At 40.1% G+C, this 24,990-nt stretch overlaps 1 protein-coding gene across 1 annotated transcript in view; it reads left to right on the forward strand.

Annotated features, from left to right (window-relative positions):
• LOC139468155 (RNA polymerase I-specific transcription initiation factor RRN3-like) overlaps window positions 1-24,990 on the forward strand; it is a 346,794-nt gene that overhangs the window by 175,180 nt on the left and 146,624 nt on the right. Inside the window, exon 9 of the mRNA XM_071249934.1 lies at window positions 558-632. Within this exon, the coding sequence (XP_071106035.1) occupies window positions 558-632 (75 nt within the window). The remainder of the gene's footprint in view (window positions 1-557; window positions 633-24,990) is intronic.

Raw genomic sequence — 24,990 nt, forward strand, 5'->3', positions numbered from 1 at the left:
CTTATTTTTCCAAATTGAGGGACCTAAAATTTGGCATGAGTGTTTCTCCAAATGATGACATATTTTGTTCAAATCATTAAATTTTAGTCTTAGTTTTTTTCCTCAGCATTCATGCAAATACTGTTTGAATATCAATGCAGGCAGCAACATTTGTCTCTGTTGATATTGCTGACTACATATCCAGGTGAGCTACAGTACTGTGTCACTAGTTTTTCTGGTTTCTATGGTGTTAGGTTCAAAAGAAGGATTTGTTTCTAAGTCATTTTAATATTTCTTTATCCAACATTGCACAAATATCAGTCTTGCCATGAACTTGCAAATCCCAGGTGACAGTTGTGGTCATAGGCTCTCGTCTTGCACTCAACTGAATGTTACACTGGACGCTGATATGAATGCTTCATGTTTGTTTATACTTGACAAATTTAATAAACTATCAGGCTAGTAATGATTGATAATGTATTTATAAGTAATTTTGTGTGGGAATAGGAAACCATTCCTCTTAAGTTTGACTAGTATCAGTTTTGACTAGTATCTTGATCTTTTTCCCTTTTTTTCAGGTTAGAAGTCCACGCTGTGAAATTGAATGTACTGAAGGAGACAAGCAAGAGGTAGATCAAGTCATGTTTCCGATGGTAATTGTCACATTTTCTGAGTATATTTGCACTTTGTCTATCAGCTGTCAAGTCCATAAGTTATTGTAAAACATCTGAATGAAGAATTTTGTGTATCAATTTGTGAAACATACAATTGGCAGTAACATCTTGTGTTGCATACATCTAGTTTCGCCTAGGGGCCTGAAGTTAGCAGCATGTTCGTTATTCGTTCTTCGTTTTTCGATTAACGAAAAAAAAGCCATCACTGGGTTCGTTATTCAAAGGCTGTATATTAAACAACTACAGTAATGTGGTCAAGTACGCTGAAACTCATTTAATATATGACAACAGGTTCATCTTACATCATCATCAAAAAGCTGTTTAGTTATTCAGTACTTTTGAATAACGAAAAGCTAACCAGCATACCAGCATATATTAAATGATTTTCAGTGTATTTGACAACATTACTGTCAGCTTATCTCTCTCTCTAATGGGCCAGTTTGAGACATCACATTTGCCATTCTCAAAGCGAGGCCATGAAAACGCGGGCAAATGAAGGAAATGGTGAATGCCCTGCTCAGAGTGTAGGCTGTACTGAAAGCTTTACCTAGAATTTATGTATGTTCATATTTTGCATATCATCAAATATTTGTAATTATTCGCAGCTTTTGTTGACTCTGTTCAACTAAACAAATCTCGAGGTTAGGCCATGCCTAAATGTGTCTCTTACATTTGTCGGCTTGTCAAAAGCTGGTAAAGGTCAGAGTGTTTTATCAAACGAAATCATTTGCAACCTTGATAATAATGAGATAGTTGTTTTTACAAAGATTTATACATCCGTGTAAATAATTCTAGAAAATTAAGTTAGATGTAACAAAATTATTATAATCATATCACGGGGTCACGATGCATTTGGAGTTGTTTGTTTACTGCCGTTTCCATAATCGTACAAGTTTCATCCAATAGATGATGTTACAATTCAAATTGTTTTTGTTTTCAATTAATCACACCGAAAGTTGCTAATTTTAGAAATTAAGGAACTTGAGTCCTTTCTTTTCGTCAGTGAACAAACAATTATGATCTAATGTAAAAAATGATAAGATTACAATTTAAATATTACAAAGCATACCACTAAGTGTGAAATGCCAGAGTGAGCATGTGTTCGACATTAGATGTATGGCTAATAACACAATCTGTTGAATGTGTTCGACATTAGATGTATGGCTAATAACACAATCTGTTGAATGGGTTCGACATTAGCATTAAGAGCTTTAAGAGATCGCCTTCTGCCTTAGCAATTTTGACTGACCTGTTTTGCATCTCTTGGCTTGAGGAGATCTGCGACAGAGAGTGGATCTCGCTGCAGTTCTTGTTTTAACCGAGCCCAGGATAGGGTATGGTCTTGACATTCCAGTAACAAGTGAGTAATGGATTCAGGTTTATTGCAAGATGGGCATACCTTGTCATAGTGCTTTATGTGACCAAATCAGGCAGGAGAATGCTTTCATCTGTCCTTTTGTTATCCCCCCAGCATATAATGCGGGGGGATATAGCTATTGTCTGAATTGTTTCCGGAGTTTTTGTTATTGTTATTGTTTCTTGTCATTTGTTTGCATAAAAAAAACCTCACAGAAACACACTTGTTTTACTTTCCATTTCATATGGATGTGACCATGGTGGATCTTTTGTGGGTAAACAATGTATGCTTCTTCAAGAACATTCAACTCTTGACTCATTACATACAGAATTGCACATTTACTTATGGTTACTTTAGAGAAAGCTGCAGGGGGGAATATGTCATCTTTCTGATGACTCTTGTTTGTGTTTGTTTGTTTTGCGCTGTGGAGGCTTTGATTTTCGCTTTTTATCTCTAGTTAACGGAATAGGCTGTATCTCTGCTTTGACTAGAGCTAGCTTTACTAGTGTTTCTGCTTTTTCATTTCTAATTTCATCTAAATGAGATTGGGTCCAACACCGCCCCATGTTTCCATTGGTCCGATGGTTTTGGTTTTGTATGTTCGTATAGAATATTATTGACTGTTTGGTCTGTTTCTGCAGGCCTGCAGACTGTTTCTGCTGTTGATCACTTGTATTGCACTTAGTGAGTCTGATAGGATGACTGCCTCTGCTTCTGGTAGTTCCGGTATAAGTATGAGTGCATGATGAGTTTTGCCTCCAATTCAGCAGTGAATACTGACTGACCATCAGGCAGATGGAATGTGCTTGGCGTTTGGATCTGTGGATATGGATCCCGTAACCAGCACTGTTGTTGATAGGATTCTTGGATCCATCTGTGTATGTATGGGCTTTCCCAGGTAGTTTGAGTTTTAGTGATAGCTACTGATCGTAGAAGGGTTGGGTGTTCTACTTTTGTCACTTCTGATGTTAAAGCAGTGTCAACCAGGGAGGGTGTAACCCTTTGTAGTGACTTTGTGGTGGCTGAATGTCATCACAATTGTGACTTCAGATGAGTTCTCGTACTACACTTCTACACCATCAAACATGAAACCCTCTTTACCTCCCCTTCATAATATTTCCTATTTTTAAACTTATCCTATCTCACAATTTGCATTTCTCCCTTCTTCTTCGATCCTATGTTCCCATATGTGCTTGAATCATGTTTCCAGCTTTTAAAACTAAAATAGCCACCCAAGCCCCCCTGCATCTCCATGGTTACATCCAAAAGCTAGGTCAATTACGTGCCTCTCGTGCACGTAGTGCCTGCTTGAACTGACCACATGTGCGCCTCAACCAATTCATTCTCTTTCTCATCACCACTGTATGGCGACGTGTTTGGAACATCACAGAAAACTATTGTCCTTTGCAAGTTTCGAGTATCCTAAAATAATATGGAAAAGAAGGACAATCAACGTCCTGCTTGTAAGGAATGCAGACGAACATATTCCACGTCGGATCCCCACTCCATATGTTGCGATGGTCGGGGACAGTGCAAACTCCAATGTGCGAAATGTCATTCCCTAACTCGGCTTTTAAAGTTTACCTGCAACGTCGTCGTTGTCGTATTGCCGATCGCCGTTCCAAAGCAAGGGATTCCAAAGCTAGTACCAGCTCATCACGCTCTAAAGACAATCCTGTCGAACCTGTAATTTCTGTTACAGACGACACCCTCTCAGACAGCTTCCTTACAGACGACTTGTCCTCTCGCGACCTGTCTACAACTCCAGAAGAAGATATGTAGGTCGATGTGCGCTCGGTCTGTCTGACCAACCCGGGTCCTGCTCTTGTGATACCAGCAACTGATTGCTCCAGTCCTTTCAAAGTCCTGCTCTTGGATTTGGCTAGCTCTGCATCCCCACTGGGGGCTAGAGATACGGTCGTCGATACAACTTCATCTCGGGTCATTTTAGATCGTCACACTTCGGTACAACGTTCACCCTCCAAGACGACAGATCGGCATTCCCGCTCCCAGGATCACCGCTCTCGTTCCAAGGATCGGCATTCCCGCTCCCGGAATCGTTGCTCTCGCTGACAGGATCAGCGCTCTCGCTCCCAGGATCAGTGCCCTCGCTCACAGGATCGGCATTCTCGCTCACAGGATTGACGTTCGCTCTCGCAGGATCAGAGATCTCGCTCACAGGATCGGCATTCTCGATCGAGTTTCCATGAGCGTCATCGTTCCTGCTCCCGATTGTCTTTGACTTCGTTCATCCATCGTTGACTACCACCATAGCGGCTACCCTCATGGGACCTTGTCGGCTGTGGATACCTATGCAGCCCGTCATAGAGGATGGGATACATACCCGATCTACCATGACTCTTATTACCAGCGTCCCGGATACCCTTACTACACGGTTTCCTGACTACCACTCTTCTGCCGGCTACGCCTACCCACCTCACAGTTCACAGGATCAACGTCGTCGTATAAAGAATGTGATCGTCGAAGTCATTCTCGGAGCCGTTCTCGTTCTGCGCACAGATCGCCGACCCTTGTCCACCTATCCTACCCACGAGTTGGGATCACAGGGATCAACAAAAGACTTCGGAACCATCATTCAATTTCCCCATTTTTCTTGTACCCAAAAAGGACAGTTTAAAACTACAGCTCATTTTCAACATGGAGACTTTCAACGCTACATACCTCGAAACCCCACCACATTTTCGCATGACGTCGATCGCGCTCCTTCGTACGCTCTTTCATCCCGGCTGTTATATGGTCAGTCTCGATCTCCAAGATGCTTATCTGCACGTTCCTATCCATCAGGAGCACTGTCACTTCCTCCGGTTCAGTTTTCAAGACCACCATTACCAATGGAAGGTGCTCCCGTTTGGAATTTCTTCAGCCCCGTGGCTTTTTACTCACCTGACCCGACCCATCATGAAGTTCCTACATCTTTGCAGGGTTGTGTTCGATTCTTATCTAGACGACTGCATTCAAGTTCATGCAGATGCCGATTTGCTCCGTCTACAACTCGCTTTCACAATACGTCTTCTCAGACAACTCGGCAGGCTAATCAACGAAAAAAAGTCGGAACTCATTCCCACTCAACGTCTCCAATTCGACACTCGCCAAGGTCGGATGTTCGTTCACAAATGACCGATGGGTGAAGATTCAATGTCTCGTACCATTAGCACTCAAACAGCCACTTCAACTGCGCAACTGGCAACAACTCCTGGGCCTCCTAACATTGTACGGGGTCGACTTCATTTGCGACCTCTCCAATGTTTTTTCGCGCCCTTTATCAGGACGATCGTCACACGCCAATTTCTCTACCGTTCAATCTCCACCCTCATCTTCAATGGTGGCTGGTCGCGTCGAACGTTTGCGATGGGGTCTCCTTGACGCCATTCGTCCCATCCCTCCATCTGTTCATCAACCCATGGGACCACGACGTGTTGGCGATCTCCTGGGAAGGTCTTAATGCCTAGGCCCCGACAGGGCTCCTTCCCCGGGTCCTACAGAAGGTAGCATCCACTGATCACCTGTCTCTGATTCGGGTCGCTCCCTATTGGCCAACCGCAACTGGTTCCCCACGTTGCATAGGCTTGCGACGAACGATTTCATCCTCTTCCGATCCGTGACGAATATTTAAAGCAGGGATGGCTTATGTTGCGCTAAGTAGAGTGACATCACTCAATGGCTTGTTCCTCATTAAGGACGATTATAAACCAAGTGGAATCTATGCAGACAGCAGGGTAGAAAATGCCATTTCAGAAATGCCGCTTGATACAAGTTTGCCAAGATTGAATAACCTAGTACCACCAAACATTCCTGATTATGCAAATTCCCTGGTGCTTGTGGGCCACAACACTGAAGGATTTCTCCCCCACTTGAAAGATTTCACAGCAAATAGATTTCTGCCAGCTGCAGACATCATAGCCCTTCAAGAAACATGGCTTCTTCCAAATCAGTCATTTACTAACCCACTGCCTACCCACAATGTTCTGACATGTAGCAGGGGAAATCAGTACAACTCAGCCTCTAGTGTACCAGACTCATTGAAAACGAGAGGAAAGGGTGGAGTAGCTATGTTCATCCATCAGGATCTTTCCTACAAAGTCATTGACACTTCATGTGTAGGACTGGAATGCCTTGGCATCCAGTTGCAGTGTTCATCAATTTCTGTTTTCTCTGTGTACAGACCACCAACCCTTCCCATTCCCTACTTCAGACAAGAGTTGAACAGAATGTTGGACCTATCTCCGACTAACAGTACAGTTCTTCTAGGAGATTTCAACATTGACCTCAATACAAACAAAGCGCAACCTCTTCTGCAAGAACCCTTCACGCAGCTGATTGAAGTGTCCACTACCAGGAAAGAAACTGTTATTGACCATATTTATGTCAAGGATCTTTCACATCAGAGAGCTGGTGTGGTGCCTTGCTATTACAGTTTCCATGACATCACATATGTCATTGTGTAGAAGACCTGCAGAGTCAGATAAACGGGCAATTACATCACAGAGACTTTCCTTTGTGCCACATAACATTGCTACATCATTTCTGATATGTTGGGGATATTAATATATTTGTGTCCAAACTCTATTAGTACTTTAAGTGGATTTTCTACAAATACTTCAGTAACAAGAAAACTGTGCTACTTGGATGACTACACTGTCAGGTGGGTAAATGATTGAGGGATTAGTGGTGTTGATTAGACGCTGAAGTGGTGCCCATTAGTTGTTTGAAATTTCTAGGAGTTCTATTTTTGTCTCTGTTATTTAGTAATGGAGGGTGGGAATGAAGAGATGGGGTTTAACGTGAAGTAAACGAATGAATGGGAGTGGGGGGAGACATATGTTTTTATGAGGATGAGTAAAAACACTTTCTAGTTACTATTGATTTTTTAAGACCATTCAGTGAAACAAATTCAAGTCAAGTCCTTATTGCAGTATTTAGGCCTCAGGCTCAGAGTTTTATAAGCATGAATATAAATTATATGAAAAATAACTAATTGGTATTTACATATGGATACATAGAGCATGAATCAAAACGTGTCACAAGGCACTACAAAGTAGTTTCAGTAAATTATCTCCCTTTGTGTGGGCTTAACTGTTCACAGTTCACAAGCTTTCCTAACTGGTGTACTGCACAATATAAACAAAGGCACATTTTCAAACACACTGTCATCAGTCAATTGTTTCATGAATCTGTCCATATTACATTTCATGTGAATGAATATCATTTAAGAACAAGAGGCGGTTGCAAATTTGTCAAACATACACATATATGCCATATTTTTGTTACCTGCGAAGCCATTGTGATGGGAATAGTTCCTTGTAATATGCGAAAGTTCTTAATTCTTTCCATTTGGCGTTCAACATGAATCCTCAAATGGGCAATTTTTGTGGTTACATTCACCTCATGTTGAGTCAGTTGTTGCTTTTTAGTTTTAAATGGGGGAACAATGAGGTCAATACCTCTAGGTGTAGTTAAATCAGAAATCAGAAAACCTTTATCTGCCATAATAGCATCACCTTGCTCACAGTTCAACAAGACCACTAAGTCTGGTGATCTGTTTGTCACTGATACTACCACAATAGAAATCTGAAGAGAATGTTACAACACTAGCTGGACTTATCCCAATCAATGCCTTGTAGGTCATATGTGACTTAAAAAAATTGTAGTCACTGTATAAAAGTGACTGTTGCTGAAGTGAACTCGGTGTCTCTGTCCATATCTCTAGCAATCTACAACCACTCTAGTGGTAGGATAATTTCTACTAAATGAATCTGGCATAGTTGCATTTACATTTTCCCTACTTGGCCGCTGCACCAAAAATGAGAGCTGAACATACAAATAGTCAAACCACTTGTTGCAGAGACTGCTCCAAGTTGCACGTGATATTCTAAATCTGTATGCTAAATCATCTCAGTCTCATTAGAATCATGAAAAATTCATCAATTGCCTTATAACATGTGGCCTACCACCATCAGATGTGCCGGAGTAAATCTGCTCATCACTGTGCATTTCATCAAACAAAGCTTCAAGTGTTGATGAATCTGGCACTCCAGTGTAAAACATAACACTTTCATTAGAGCACCTGATATCCTCATAGGTCAATGTTGGTCTGTCAGCTTGAATACCAACGCTGTGAGTTGATGATTCATCTGTTTGAGTGATAGCATTACAATAGATAATATCATGATCTAATGTCTGACTTCAAGCTGATGTGACTGGTTCTGAAAATGTTTGGGTACATTTATTAACATAAAGAGTTCTATGGATGAACAACTTCTTTATTACAATTAGTGCGACGTTTTGGTGTAGAACCCTACACCTTTAGGACCCAAACCCACCCCGACCACAACATCCAGTGGAACAACATCAAGATCCTGGCCAACAATCAATCAGACTACAAAATCAGGAAACTCCTAGAAGCCATCTACATCAAAAGGATCCAGCCAGCAATGAACAGAGATCAAGGCTACTACATCCCGTCTGTTTACCATCACCTAATTGCTAAATCCCTATGTCCATCCAATTAATACAGTGGCTTCCATCATCTCTATCAGTCTGCTTGCTGACTGTGTTCATTAATCATCCACTGGCTTCCAATTATCTTAATCAGCTCTCTGTGTCCATCAATCAATTTACTGTATAAACATTGATGTTAATAAGTATATATACCTATGTTGTTTAGCACTATCCCTAAACAACTCTCTATCTAAAAAACTTGACTCAATACAATATCAGGCTCTCAAACTAATTACACGCACCCAACATGGCACCTCCTACACTTCACTTCAGGCCTTAACAGGAGAAATGCCTCTAAGTCTACGCAGGGAACAGCTAAGCTTAAATTTCTGGGCCGCGTCCCAATCAAACCCTCTCATCCAAAACTTAATAAACCAAAACATTAGCCCCCAAAACCAAGCTCTAGCTCGTAAACACCCCTTACTTACCCCAATATCCCAAAGAATAACAAACTACCTAAATGAACACCAAATTAAAAATCTGAAACAAAACTGCAAACAATCAAATATCTTCACCCCTAAACTTAAAATACCCAAAATAGACACAACACAAGCTAGCCAAATAAATAAACAAACTGACCCAAACATAGCTAAAACTACCACACTAACATACATACACGAAAATTGGCCAATTGGAAATTAGAGGCTTAAAACGACATAAAAAAAACCCTAACATTAACAACTCAACCAACCCCAAATTGGTGTCACATTTACACGGACGGATCTTCAGATCTGACACACAGGTTTCGGAGTCCATACCACACAACCAACTAAAACCACACAATCCTTCCGACTCCCAAACAACCAATCAATATTCACGGCAGAACTAATGGGCATGGCCTCAGCCCTCCACAATCAAGAATCCAAAAACCAAAAAAAAAAATCCTAATACTTACCAACTCTGCAAGCCCTCCAAAACAAAAATACCAAAAACAGACCTAAATTAATAAATCAAATACTTAAAAGCTCCGACCTAACTAAGACAGGCAAACAAATAACCTTCTTGTGGATACCCGTCCACGTAGGAATATACGGTAATGAAAACGCTGATAAAGCAGCTAAACTATCCCTTAAAATCCCAGAAATAAGCTTAAACTTCAGAATCAGAAATTAAAAGTGTAAACAAGCAAAAAATGGCATAACCTATATCTAAACTGAAATAGCCAAATCAAAAAAGTGCTCAGCAAACCACTAACCAAACCAAAAATTCTCCATCCATCAAAAAAAATCGACAGAGTAATCACTAAACTCCAAACAGGACACACAAACCTAAATAACCACCTAAAAAATAAAAAAAACACACTACAGGTAACTGCCCACACTGCAAACAACCAGAAACCCCAGAACACGCACTCATCCACTGCACACACTACCTAACACATCGAACCGCATTACAAACCATCCTCAATCTAAACAAGGCTCTCACTCTAGAAGCAATACTAAACCCACAAAATAAACTAGAAAATTTCAAGGCCTTAGGCGTATTCTTAATCAAAACGGAACTAATAAAAGGCATCTAAAAATACCATTACCTACCAAATCAAAATCACATAAACAAACAAACATCCACCATACCCAGCTCCCTTAGTTCTCCTCCCCAACCCCATCGGCATCTATTCCAAATCTCAAAATTCCCAAATTATATATAAGCAACCCCTTAACCCCCCTCTTGGGTTGCACACACCACTTTCGCCCCTTTCGGAAACACATTAAATGGCCTGGCCGGGCCCGTGTGCGAAATACGCATCAGTCGGAAAGCGCACGTTAAATCTCCAAAGTAAGTAAGTAAGCACTATCCAAAACACAACTACAAATATTTAAACAAAGCCCACGAACTAAACAACCAGGTTCAAAAACTAGTCCAAATAGCCAAAAGTGGAGACTGGAAAAAATTCTGCGAAGGTATAAATAACCGTACAGATGCCAGAACGGTCTGGCGCAAAATCCACGCCATTAGAGGCTTAAAACGACATAAAAAAAACCCTAACATTAACAACTCAACAAACCCCGCCCAAAGGGCAAATAATCTCGCCAACCACTTTTCGGCCGTTAGCAGTAACACCAACTTCAGCCAAAAATTCCAAGATAAACAGGAAACAAACCCACAAAAGAACCAAACAATAACAATCTAGAAATAAATCAACCCTACACAATGGAGGAGCTCCTCTACATAATCCAAAACAGGAAAAAGGGCACAGCCCTAGGATTAGACCTAACTTCTTACCAAATAATTAAAAAACTCCCCCCTAAAACTACTCCAGGCACTACTCAAGCTATACAATCTCATCTACCTAAACGGACAGGTTCCTACTCCCTGGAAACAGGCCCTAGTCATACCAATCCCTAAACCTAATAAACCAGCTAATCAAGCTAACTCATATAGACCAATATCCCTAACTTCAAACTTATGCAAAGTTATGGAATCAATGGCTAAAAATAGATTACAACATTACTTAACCCAAAATAACATCATAAACCCAGATCAAAGCGGTTTCACATATCATGGAACTGTTCCGGGTGAACAATACCTTCCAAATGGCGTGCTGGTTTTCTTGGGGAATTAGTCAGCAAAGAGCAGGAGTCACAGGAGACTAATCACAATTTTATTTACAAGAACAATTAACAATTTACAATATACTTAGAAAATAACTGAGGGTGCCACAGAGAGTCAGTAAGACACTCTGGGCTTTGGGAGAGAGGTCTGCTTGGTAAGAGAGTCAAACCCCTTTTCTGCTCTATCATGTTGCTACAGTATGTATTTAACAAAAATTTGAACAATAAAAAGGAATAGGATTGGTTGATACACGATTGGTTGTGCCCTATGCTATGGATGGCTAGACAGAGGGGAATACTTAATCCTGTTAATCCTGTTGGACTGGCACTAATCTTGTTGACATATTTACTGGATGCTTTGAAAGAGATTACGGTGACACTATAGACGAGCTTGTTTTGGGGCTAATCCTTAATGCACTATAGACGAGCTTGTATGGGGGCTAATCCTTAATGAGTCTAAATTGAAGTAATTGCTGAATGCCATTCTAACATAGGTGATGACAGATTTATTTAAATAAAATAGTTCAAGGTAATCTATAAGACTATGTAGACATATCTTTTGTCTGGGAGATGGGATCTTGATACCTTAGGCTAGCATTTATCTAAAAGCTTCAAATCAATTAAACTATGTAGACGTAACCCTTGTTTTATTGAATAGTATGTCTAGGAGATGCGCTCCCATTACCTTAGGCTAGCATCTGTCTAAAAAGCTATAACTGAAACTACTGATATTTTATATGTGCATTTTAACTGATGACAAGTATTACTTGCGAAACTATTATATGAAATGATGTATAAATATTACACCATGATAACTCATAAAAGCACTTGATGTGGATCTAATTATTATAGGATAACTTAGTATAAATGGTTACACCATGATAACTTCCCCTCCGTCTGAAAAAGTTTGGACCCCAAACGTGTAAAAATTAAAATAATTATGGCGAAGATGGACAATGTATTAAGTTAAACTGGTGGTATAGTAAATAACAATTATTATAGAGTCTCTTTGGCATTAGGAAACATAATGAAAAAGTTCTTTCTGCTGTCATCAGGGAGTCTGGATGTGGAGCTGGCTTGTCTTGGCACTCTGTACTGGTGGTTTTATGGGTATTGTAGGAGGCCTTGAGTTCCACATCCTGGTTTGAGTTTTAGGATAGTTGGCTGTGTCCATTATCGGTTATAGAGGTTTTACATGGAAAACAAAGAAAAAGAGAGTTAGCATGTTCAAATAATATGTCATATATAAATAGTATCCATACTTCCTCAGTTTGTCTGTAATAACTAGAAAATAAAACAAATATGATAATTATGATGTAAAAAAAATATCAGTACATTATTAAGTACACATGCATTACCAAATGGTGTCATGACCAGGAAGAATGTATTGGTGGCAAATTACCAAAGTGTATCATGGGAAAAATATCCTATTTTTGGATACTATCATTAGATGCATTATACATATATGTGCATGTGCATATAACAAGTGCAGTGACTAATTACACTAATAAGGTATACAATTAGTAAAGTGTTAGAACTTATGTATATCCTTTTTAGAATTATTTGTTTGTTTTCGTAACTTTTTGGTTTGCCTTTTCTTTGTTTTGGTTCGTCTTGGTTGTTAGGTTTGTTTTATTTCATTTCGATTCGCGATACAGTTCGGTTATGTTTCGATTCGCAGTATGGTTTGGTTTGGTTCATTTCATTAATTCGCGATACGGTTCGGTTCAGTTCGCTTCGGTATGGTTTGATTTAGTTCATTTCATTTCGCTTTTGCGATACGGTTCGGTTCGATTCGCTTCGGTATGGTTTGATTCGGTTCATTTCATTTCGCTTTTCTGATACGGTTCGCTTTGGTTTGGTTCGTTTTTGAGATACGGTTCGCTTTGGTTTGGTTCGTTTTTGAGATTGATTGATCAGGTCAATGCTCAAAATTTGTCATGATACAACTCAGATGATCAGGCTGATGCCATTTGTTCCCAACTGGAGAAACTGGTGACCCAAAGTGAAAAGACTTGACAAAAATAAACATAACAAGATACAGCTAATAGCTGTTTTGTGTTTTTCACCGTTTATTCAGGAGATTTTGTATTTTGGCCAAGAATATTTTCATTTGGCATCTACAGGTATATATGGGGAGTTGATCCTGGTATGGTAGATGGGGCCTATGGTATGTGGTTGTAGCACGGTAGTGAAAGGTGTTGATGTTTCCCAAGTCTTTATGTAGAAAAATAACCCTTTTGGATTTATAAATTGGTAGTTCATCTGGATCATATGGAGGATTATCTTCTCCACAGGACCTCTTAGAGATATCCTTCCAGCTATCATCAAGGTAGTGCTGTATGAGGTGGGGAGGAACACTTTCAAAATAATGTGTTTGGTAATCATGATCATCTTTGTTGTTGGTATGTGAGGTCTTGACATAGCAGTCCCCTTGAATAATTTCAATTCCCATAACTCTCTTTTTTAAATGACCCTCTACTTTTCGTAGGTGTTTTGGAATAAACAGATATGGTTTGACATCTAATTCTATGCATGGTTTGGTGTTCTCTTGCTCGACATTCCCTGACATTGTATTCCCTGACAGAACATTGACTGATTTATTGTCTTGTGCTGATTCCTTTTGGTCGAAAAACTTATGATTCTTCAGTGGACGTTTTCGTCGTTTTCCTGACATACTTCTTTTGAGGTGAAATTCTCTCCAAATGGAACCTGGAATGCTGCTGCCATACTCCCATGTGTTTCCCCTTTCTGGATCCTTCCATTTTACTCTGTAGTAGATTTTGCTGTTTGCTCTCTTGGAATTTACAATTGAGTGGATGTCTTCCGGATTGAAAACCTGAGGGATATCCTTGGTTTGATTACCTGATGTTGGACTTGGAGGTTGTACCTGGCTGTCGTCAAGTTGTTTTCTGGATTTTGGCTGGTGATGCTTACTATTCACTCCTCTTTTCCCTTTGTTTACTTTTTCATTTACCTTGGTTGGAGCATGATTTTTCTTCGCTATTGTTGTACTGGGACTGGCAGGATTTTCTGTTGTACTTGGAGCAGGGTTTTTCTTCTTTGTTGGGGTCTTTTGCTTTGGACTCTTGTTGCTGGAAGTACCTGCCTTTGTTTTGGAATTGACCTTCTTACCTTTCTGTTGTGGAGGTGATTGATCAGTAGCCTGGTAAGTTGAACTTGTTGATGGGGAATTGTTGCTGTCAAGCTGAGTATCATTGACTGGTTCCTCGTTGTCATCCATGACTCCTGAATCTATGTTACTGGTGTCATTGAGGTATGGTTCTGGAGGATACTGTGGACGATCAGCAGGATCAAAATATGGCTTCAGACGGTTGACATGGACCAGTGGTTTGTGTATTTTGTCGTCAGAACTTCGGTGTAGTTTGTAGGTATAATTTGGACCTGTATGGATGATATAATAGCTACCATACCACTTTTTGGTTAATTTGTTGGAAAGGCCTTTTTCAACTTTTTGACAGTAAAGCCAAACTCTTTGACCTGGGGGGAATTCTGCTTCTTTAGCCTTTCGATGATATTGTTCTGAATACATCTCCTTAGCCCGCGCAGTGTTTTCAGCTGCGATTGTTCTAGTGATTTCCAGCTCCTCAAGCAAACTTTTGTTATTGTGGCCTAAATTTTCTTTTGGAATTAATGCTACATCTTGTGGAGCTCTCATTTCTCGGCCAAAAAGCATAACGTATGGTGATTTTTGTGTTGATGAATTTGGGGCCATCCGATAGGCCATCATGATGCCAGGAATAAAACGGGGCCAATCATTTTGAGACTTGTTACAATAGGCTCTTAGTGATTGATTGATGTAAGAATTGAGCCTTTCTACACAGCTGTTAGTTTGAGGATGGTATGGGCTGGTATGGGTAAATTTAATTGCCAAAAGTTCACAAATTGCTTTGATAAGTTTGGACATGAAGTTCTGACCTCTGTCTGAAATTAAGGTCCTTGGAGCGCCATACCGACAAAATATTTCTCTGACGAGAACATCTGCTACTTCTTTGGCTTCTTGGGTCCGAAGTGGAAAGGCTTCACACCATCTGGATGATGCATCTGTGATGACCAAAATGTATTTGTACTTGTCTGGTGTTGTTGGCAGGGGACCGAGAATGTCAACGTGCCATCGGGTGAATACCTCTTCTACAGGTAGTGGACGAAGTGGTGCCTTCTTGCCATGGTAGTGCCTCTTGGTCTGTTGACATACCTCACACGTCTGGACATAAGTAGCAATATCGCTGTACATTTTGGGCCAGTAGTACTTAGGTCTCATGGTGTTGTGCATCCTTTCTTTCCCATGGTGGCAACCGCCAAACTCTGAGTCATGATAGGATTGCAGGACTTGATTTCTGAGGGTTCTTGGGACTGCCAGCTGTTTAATGAACTTGTCCGAATGGCCTTTCTGTCTTTGTGGAACGAATCTGTATAGGATGCCTACATCAATTTCAAAAGTATTAGCTTCGATAAGAATCTTTTGACGATCCTTTTCATTTTGTGGAAGGACATCATCCTCTTTGTAGTCAAAGATTTGGATGAAATCTGGACAAATCCTTTGTAGGTGACGTAAATTTGGATGTTCTTTTATACTTTCTTCAACCAATGTGTCTTGAGTATTTGTATTTGTAGCATCTAATGCTGCAACAACATTAACTGGTACTGACTGATAATCCTCTTCATATTCAAAGGTGACTGACCAATGTGTTGTCTGTGTGTCTGATTCTAAGTGATTGACAATAGGTGTGCAAATATCCTCAGTCTGAGTTGTCTGTGTGACTTGTGTGGATGAATGGGTGTTTGGCAAGATTGTGGTACTGCTAGTTGATTTGCTTTGCTGAGTTGAAGTTACTGAGAAGACTGTTTTCTCAGCATCTTCTTCTGTCTGATCATTACAGTTAATATTTTCCTCATATTCCCTACATGAGAGTGCATCCGCATTCCCATTGGCTTTGCCGCTGCGATGAACAATGTCAAAAGTGTAGGTAGAAAGTTCCAAAGACCATCGCCCTAACCTACCTGTGGCATCCTTGATGGATTTCAGCCATTTCAATGCTATATGATCAGTGTAGACTGTGAATTTGGAATTTGCAAGGTATGGACGAAAAGATCTAATGGCTTCAACTAGAGCTAAGCCTTCCTTTTCTGTAATGCTCCAGTTCTTTTCGCTGCCATGAAGAGCTCTACCACCAAAAGCTATTGGATGTTCATTATTTTTCTCATCTTTTTGACTCAAAACAAAACCTATGCTCATATCACTGGCATCAGTTGCGAAAAGAAATTCTTTGTCAAAATTTGGATAAGCCAGAACAGGTGTATTACTCATAGCATGTTTGAGTGTGTTGAATGCCAGATCACACTCAAGTGACCATTGGAATTTTGGTTTCTTTCCTACTTCTGACTCTGAATGCTTCTTTAGCAAAGCATTCAGTGGAAGCGCTATGTGGGCATAATTTTTCACATATTTCCTGTAGAAGTTTGTGAGGCCTAAGAAGGAGCGAATCTGCTTTTGTGATTTGGGCACTGGAAAGGTTCTAATTGCTTCAATCTTTTTGTCATCAACTTGAACACCTCCACATGATAAAACATGACCCAGAAAAGAAACTTTGTCTGTTGCAAAGTTGCATTTGGATGGCTTTAGTGTTAATTTTGCCTGTTTCAGCAGAGACCATATAATAGAGGGACGGCCCTCTAGCCTATGCGCGAAACCATCAGTGCTACGGCTTGTACTGCGCAGCCTGTCCGGAAGCGAGCAGAAACGCATTCACTGCAGTCATCGTTGTCGCCTTTTTTTCCCATGCAAAAGATATATTTCATATTTACACTCATGTATTTCTTAACATTGTTAACATTACAACTGAGATTTGTTGGTGCCCTAAAGCATGTCGTTGTCACTGTATTTGATGGCTGTGATCACGCTTTGTCTTTGTCCGAGAGAACAAAATGGCGCACATGTAAAATCGGCAAAAGGGCAGATTTTGATTTTCAATAATGACCTCTAATTCGCAATGAAAGTCCTTGGTTACCTAGGTGTGTAAGAAGGAGATATGTTAAAAATTGGCTTGGTGCCATTAACCAATTTAGGGCGGATGCGAAATTTCAGAATTTGTCTCCAGAAATGGGACTTAATCTGAATTTTCCCGAAATAATTACACCCCAACTCTTAATTTTCGCATGCTTTCAGACGAATGTGTTCCTATTATCGGTCCTGAATTAAAAAGTTTTACATTCATCACGATTTCCCCTTTGGCTTGGTACCAAAGTTATTAAGGTACGATCCTTAGTTTTTTTGGTATGATTTTTGGCGCAAGGCCATATTTTACGTCACATATTTTAAGTAAATTACCATATAGCAGACGACATAACATGAATTTAGTCTGTGATTATCAACCACATATATCGTTTGAAACATTCTACAATGTGACTTATAGTGTATGATACTAGAATTGTTTTTGTAAGACGCGTATTTTTTTTACCATTGATTTCGCCATTTCTTCGTAAGTTTAACTTTGTTTCAGTTAGGCTTCTATCACATATCGCTCATATACTACATACTACAATACTACATATTTGTTATCTTCTGTAGATTTTGTCTGTATTAATCATGACTACATTTAATCAATTATTTATTTTATGCCGTGTAAATATTGATTATGAAGAAGGATTATATCGGCAGTCGTCGGGAGAGAAGTTCGAGACAACAAGGTCGAAGGTGTCATTCAGTAAAATAAAAAGATGGTCTATTGTCCTTTTCTATGAACAATACATTTACATATGTCAGAGTTTGTGATGTTTTGTTTTGTATTTATAGTAATAGTTGTATCATGGAACTGTTCTAGGTGAACAATACCTTCCAAATGGCGTGCTGGTTTTCTTGGGGAATTAGTCAGCAAAGAGCCAGAGTCACAGGAGACTAATCACAATTTTATTTACAAGAACAATTAACAGTTTACAATATGCTTAGAAATAACTGAGGGTGCCACAGAGAGTCGGTACACACTCTGGGCTGTGGGAGAGAGGTCTGCTTGGTAAGAGAGTCAAACCCCTTCTCTGCTACTTACTTACTTACTTACTTATATTGGAGATTTAACGTGCGCTTTCCGACTGCAAGCGTATGTCGCACACGGGCCCGGCCAGGCCATTTAATGTGTTTCCAAAAAGGGGAAAAGTGAGTTTGTGCAACCCAGGAGGGGGCTTTAGGGGTTACTTATATAGTAATTTTGAAATTTTGAGATTTGGAAAGAATGCCAAGAGTGGGTGGGGGACGAACTAAGGGAGCTGTGTGTGTTGGGTGGTTATCTAATAAAGTAGTTTTGGTTTTAATATTTTATTTGGGGTTTAAATGCGACTAATTAGTCCTGTTTTTATTAGGTATATGCCTAAGGCTTTGAATTTTTCTAATTTATTTTGTGGATTTAGGATTGATTCTAGTGTAAGTCCGGTTTTAAGATTTAGGGTGGTCTGTAGTGTTGTTCGGTGTGTTTGGTAGTGTGTGCAGTGAATGAGTACGTGTTCCGGTGTTTCTTGTTGTTTGCAATGTGGGCAGTTTCCTGTTGTGTGTAGATTAGCTATTTTACGGTGATTATTTAGTTTGGTGTGGCCTGTTTGTAGTTTGGTAATTATTCTGTCGATTTTTTTGGATGGGTGTAGTATTTTGGGTTTATTTAGGGGTTTTTTGAGTACTTTCCTGATTTGGCTATTTGAGTTTTGGTATATATTTTGCCATTTTTTGTTAATTTTTTGTTTAGTGACACTTTTGATTTCTGATTTTGAGCTGGGTAAGTTTAAGGTTATTTCTGGGAGTTTAAGGGATAATTTTGCTGCTTTATCTGCCTTTTCATTTCCAAAGATTCCTACGTGGGCGGGGATCCAAATGAACTCTATTTGTTTACCTACCTTAGTTAAGTTGTTTGAGCTATTGAGTATTTGATTTATTAGTTTGGGGCGGTTTTTAGTGTTTTTATTTTTGAGGGCTTGTAGTCCACTGAGGGAGTCGGTTAGGATGAGGATTTTTTGGTGTTTTTTAGATTGCTGATTGTGTAGTGCTGAGGCCATGCCCATTAGTTCGGCCGTGAATATGGATTGGTTGTTTGGGAGTCGGTAAGATTGTGTGTCTTTGGTTGGTTGTGCGATGTGGACTCCGAAACCTGTGTGTTTTGAGATCGGATCTGAGGATCCGTCTGTGTATATGTGACACCAATTTGGCCAATTTTCATGTATGTATGCTAGTGTGGTGGTTTTAGCGATGTTAGGATCGGTCTGTTTATTTAGTGTATCGGCTAGTGTTGTGTCTATTTTTGGTATTTTAAGTTTTGGGGTGAAGATATTGGATGATTTATTGTTTTGTTTAAGATTATTTATTTTGTGTTCGTTTAGGTAATTGGTTATTCTTTGGGAAATTGGAGTAAGTAGTGGATGTTTCCGGGCTAGGGCTTGGTTTCTAGGGCTTGGTTTCTAGGGCTAATATTTTGTTTTATTAAGTTTTCGATTAGTGGGTTTGATTGGGACGCGGCCCAGAAGTTTAGGGTAAGTTGTTCCCTACGTAGTTTAAGTGGCATTTCTCCTGTTAAGGCCTGGAGTGAGGTGGAAGAGGTGCCATGTTGAGTTCTTGTGATTAGTTTTAGGGCCTGATACTGGATTGAGTCTAGTTTTTTAATGAGAGAGTTGTTTAAGGTGTCGTAAATGGCACTGCCATAGTCTAGTTTGGACCTAATTAGTGATATATAGAGTGAGAGGAGGGTGTTTTTAGAGGCCCCCCAGTTGGAGCCGGTTAGGCATCTTAACGTGTTTAGGTCTTTGCTGCATCTGGTTACAAGGTTTTTAATGTGAGCATCCCAGGTGAGATGTTCATCGAAGATTAATCCTAAGAATTTGGTTTGTTTTTGGAATTTGATTGGTTTGTTGTTTAGTTGGAGGTTTAGGGTGGCGGGTTGCATATTTTTGTGTTTAAATACTATTCCTGTGGTTTTTTCTGAGTTTAGGGAGAAGCCCCATTTGTCAGCCCATTTTTGTATTTTATTTAGAGATTTTTGTAGTAAGTTTTGGGCCATTTTCATGCTTTTAGTGCGGATCCAGAGGGCTCCATCATCCGCGAATTTTGATGTGTTTACTTTGGGGGATAGTCCCTCGAATAGATCGTTAATCATAATATTGAAGACTGTTGGGCTTAGGATGCTGCCCTGGGGAGTGCCATTTTCTAGGGGACATTGGTCCGATAGCGTTTGGTCTATGCCCACGGTGATTTTGCGGTTTGTTAGGAAACTTTGGATGTAGTTAATTATTTGACCTTTAAGTCCTATTTTTTGTAGTTTTTGTATTAGCCCGTTATGCCAAACCATGTCGAATGCTTTGGAGAAGTCTAGAAAGATGCCTGTAGTATATTGTTTGTTAAGTTGGCCTGTTTTAATGTCCTGCTCTAGTCGGGCGAGGTTATCTAAGGTTGAGCGTCCAGGAGTGAAACCGCTTTGGTCTGGATTTATTATGTTGTTTTGTTCTAAGTAGTGTTGTAACCTGTTTTTGGCCATTGATTCCATTACTTTGCATAAGTTAGAAGTTAGGGAGATTGGTCTGTATGAATTAGCCTGGTCAGCTGGTTTATTGGGTTTGGGGATTGGTATGACCAGGGCTTGTTTCCAAGGTGATGGGACCTGTCCGTTTAGATATATGAGGTTATAGAGTTTCAGTAGAGTTTGGAGTAGTTTGGGTGGTAGTTGTTTAATTATCTGGTATGAAGTAAGGTCTAAGCCTGGGGCTGTGCCCTTTTTCCTATTTTGTAGGACGTGGAATAGTTCTTCCATTGTGAAATGGAGATTAATTTCTAGGTTATTTTCTTTTGGCTCTTTGGTAAATTTGGTTTCTGCTTTTAGTTGTTCCTGGAATTTTTGGTTGAAGTTGCTATTGCTACTGACGGCCGAGAAGTGATTTGCTAGGTTATTAGCTTTTTCAGTGGGGTTTGTTGAATTGTTTACGTTGGGAGTTTTTTTATGACGTTTAATGCCCCTAATGGCGTGGATTTTGCACCAAACTGTTCTGGCGTCTGTATGATGGTTAATTTCTTCGCACATTTTTTTCCAGTCTTGTTTTAGCTGTTTTAACTAAGCTTTGTACTTTGTGATTAAGTTCATGTGCTATCTTTAGGTGTTTGAAGTCACGTTTGGCTTTATTGAATGCGGATTTGCGTTTACGCCTAGTTTGTTCTATCTCCTCGTTCCACCAAGGAACCGAGGGTTTGCCTATGCTGGTTGTTTTGAAAGGAATGGAGTTTTTAGCTGCGTTTATTATATAGTCAGTGAGGTTTTTACAGTAGATTTCGGGGTCGTTACTTTCTAGGTCAGCTAGGTTAGCCTGGTTGCAAATGTCCTGAAATTTGTCCCAGTCGGCTTTGTTGTAGTGGAATTTAGGTTCCTGGTTTGGGGCTGGTGATGGGATGTTTACGTCTCCTATAGTTATATTTATGGGGAAGTGGTCACTACCTAGTGGTACCCCGTGTACTTCCCATTGAATACTTTGGGCTAAATCTGGGGTGCATATGGTTAAGTCGATAGCCGACATTTTGTGGTGAATTTTGTCGTATCTAGTAGGTTGGTTGTTATTTAGTAGTATTAGGTCATTTTGTTCTATCCATTCTGAGATGAGTTTTCCGTGTTTATCTATTTTATCTTCTATACCCCAGGTAGGGTGGTGGGCATTAAAGTCTCCTAGGAAGATTGTAGATTTATTGCCTATTTGGAGGAGGGTGTTTAAATCCTCAGGTTTGATCTGTTTTTCTACCCAGTGGTATATATTTATGATATTAATTTTTTGGTTGTTATTTGTTATTTGGATACCGTTTGCTTCTAGGTTCTGTGTTTATTTTTAGTTCTTTGTAGCTTAAATCTTCCCTGACGTATATGATTAGGCCGCCTCCGGCTCTACCTGGGTTTGTTTTGGCTCGGTCAGTTCTTATTGAATTATAGTTTGGTATGGTGAATTTAGATCTGGTAGAGAATTTAGTTTCCTGTATACAGACTATGTGTGGACCTTTGTCTCGTTTGAATTTAGCTTTTAATTCCTGGCCGTGGGAGGCTAATCCGTTGGCGTTCCACTGAAATATATTTAGTCCTTCCATTTTGGGGGATGAGATGTTATTAGTTTGTTTTGAGTTTTAGGTTTTGTTTAATTGGTAGCTTCCCTAAGTTGGGAGAGAAATAACTCAAAAGGAGAGAGTTGTGAGTTTTAGTTTTTGTGCTACTGAGTGAAAAGCTTTAGTACTAGCATTTGGTGAGTTTTGCTTATGCATGTAGGCTAGGAGTAGTGTGAGGTTATTAAGAGTTTTAGTGCTGGTTAATTGAGGATTTTTGCGCCTGAAGTTTTTGTTGGTTTTAGGGGCTGAGAAAGTGATTTCATTTATTTCCTCGGTGGAAGAATACTCGTCTTCGTCGGTTAGGTTGGTTTTTATTGTTTGAGTTTTCATGGGGGAGGCCTGTGGAGGTGTTTGTGGTGTGGGGTGTTGAGTTTGTGCTTGCGTGTTGGGTGTAGCTGTGGTTTCCTCAGTGTTTGAGTTTTTTTGTTGTGGTTGCTTGTGGGGAAGTGTTGTTGCCTTGTGGGCTGTAGAGTGTCTGGCTGAGGGTCGTTGTGTGTCTGTGGTTTTGCTGTTTGCTTTGCATGCGGGTGTTGATGTTATGGGGGAGTTTGTAGGTGGCTGTGTGAGGTGATGTGTGGAAGTGGTGGGAGCGGTTTCTATGTGGTTGCCCCAGATTGAATCCGAGAGTTTGTGTGTGGTGTTTGAGTGTGGTGTGGGGAGGAGAGGTTTGGATGTAGGTGGTGCATATTTTCTTGTTTGGATTTTGGCCGAATCTATGTTTATGTGTTTGTTGGCCTGTTGTGTTAGGGCATGTCTGTGCGGACACTGGTTTGAGAGTGATGTATGTTTTATGCATTTGCAATGGATGCACCAGGGAGAGCATGTACCTGGGCAATCGGTTTGGGCGCATTTTTTACATTTAGTTTTTTTGAATGTACATTGGGTGGCCGTGTGGTTATATCTAAGGCAGTTAGAACATTGTTTGACCTGTTTGATGTATGGTTTAACTTCTAGTTTAGTGTGGGCACCGAAAGAGATGTGATTAGGGGCTTCAGGAAATTTAGCAGTTTTTTTGAAGTTTACAATAACGATTGATGTAGGGACCGTTTTGCCGTTTCTGTTTGTTGTTATCCTGCGGGTGCTTGTTATTTGGGGTTGAGGGTATTGATTTGTGTTTGCTTCTTGGGTGTAGAGTTCTAGGTCTTCGGCTGTTTCTCTAGGGTTTACTCTTATTACCCCTCGGGTGAATTGCTGCCAATTTGGAATTTGTTTTGTTACGGTTACGTGAAAAATTTGTACTATTTTTTTTGCTGCATTGAATGAATCTTGATTTGGGAATATTATTTGGTAACCTTTATTTGCTTTTTTGATGTTGCTGTAATGGATTTTTTCGCGTTTAAACCATAAACCAATCCTGTCTGCTGAGAGTTGTTTAGTTAGGATTGATGCTGAGCCTGCAGCGAAGAAGTATAGTGCGAAGGTGGTGATGAGGGAAGCCGGGGTGGGTGTGGGAGAAGGTGGTGGAGTGGATGAGTCGAGCTTACGTTTTTTGGGGTTTGTGTATTGTGGAGGCGAGTTGGCTGGTTTGGTGGGGGTGGTATGTTCAATGTCTGAGCCATACTTGTCCGGAACAATGTTTTCGACTGTCCTCCCGGAGGTGTTGTGCGCTTCCGCGGGTGTGGGTAAGTCAGGATCTGGGGTGTCTGCGTGTGAGATGATGCGTGTGTCTGTCATGTTTTGGGGTGTTTGGTTTGGGTGAGTTGAGATGTGTGGTGCCTGAACCCTAGAGATTTATTTTTTTGCTGGAAGGCTGGGTTGGTGAGACAAGTGGAAAGCTGGGATTAGGAAATATTTAGTCGAAGGAGTGGAGTGATAGGTGAGTGGTGGGCGTGGGTGGTGAGTAGGAAAATGCGTGCGTTGTGTTTAGGAGAAGGGGGGATTAGGTGTTTTTTGTTTTTAGGAGTTGGGTCAAAGGGTGCGTTTGAGTGGTGGGCGTGGGTAGTGAATAGAAATGAGAGCGTGCTGTGTTAAGGAGATGGGGGAGGGTAAGGTGTTGGTTTGAGACTAAAGGGTGTGTTTGAGTGTTGTTTTTTTTTTTTTAGATTTAGGGGTTTTGTGATTAATTTGGTGAGAGAGATAAGAGTATGTGAGTAAGGATGAAAGGATAACGTGATGATAATTACCGATGGTGAAGTTTCCTTGGCTGGCTATCAGGCAATGCTCTGTGCTGGCTTGGGAAGTGTTGCTCGCTTGGGGTACAACTAGAACTGCTAGAACTTGGCTACAGTATGTATTTAATGAAAGTTTGAACAATAGAAAGGAATGTGATTGGTTGATACACGATTGGTTGTGTCCTAAGCTAAATGGATGGCTAGACAGAGGGGAATACTAAATCCTGTTTATCCTGTTGGACTGGCACTAATCTTGTTGACATATTTACTGGATGCTTTGAAAGAGATTAGGGTGTCACTATAGATGAGCTTGTGTGGGAGCTAATCCTTAATGCCCTAAAGACTAGCTTGTATGGGGGCTAATCCTTAATGCACTATAGACAAGCTTGTATGGGGGCTAATCCTTAATGAGTCTTAATTGAAGTAATGTTATTCTAATATACCCCGGTAGGTGATGACAGATATACTTAAATAAATATCCTTTGTCTGGGAGATGGGATCTTGATACCTTAGGCTAGCAACCATCTAAAAAGCTATAACTGAAACTACTGATATTTTATATATGCATTTTACCTGATGATAATTATTACTTGCTAAACTATAATTATATGAAATGGTGTATAAATATTACACCATGATAACTCATAAAAGCACTTGATGTAGATCTAATTAT

Source organism: Haliotis cracherodii, unplaced genomic scaffold (assembly GCF_022045235.1).
Source record: "Haliotis cracherodii isolate W230 unplaced genomic scaffold, xgHalCrac1.p SCAF_2, whole genome shotgun sequence".
In the NCBI taxonomy this organism is placed as follows: Eukaryota; Metazoa; Mollusca; class Gastropoda; order Lepetellida; family Haliotidae; genus Haliotis; species Haliotis cracherodii.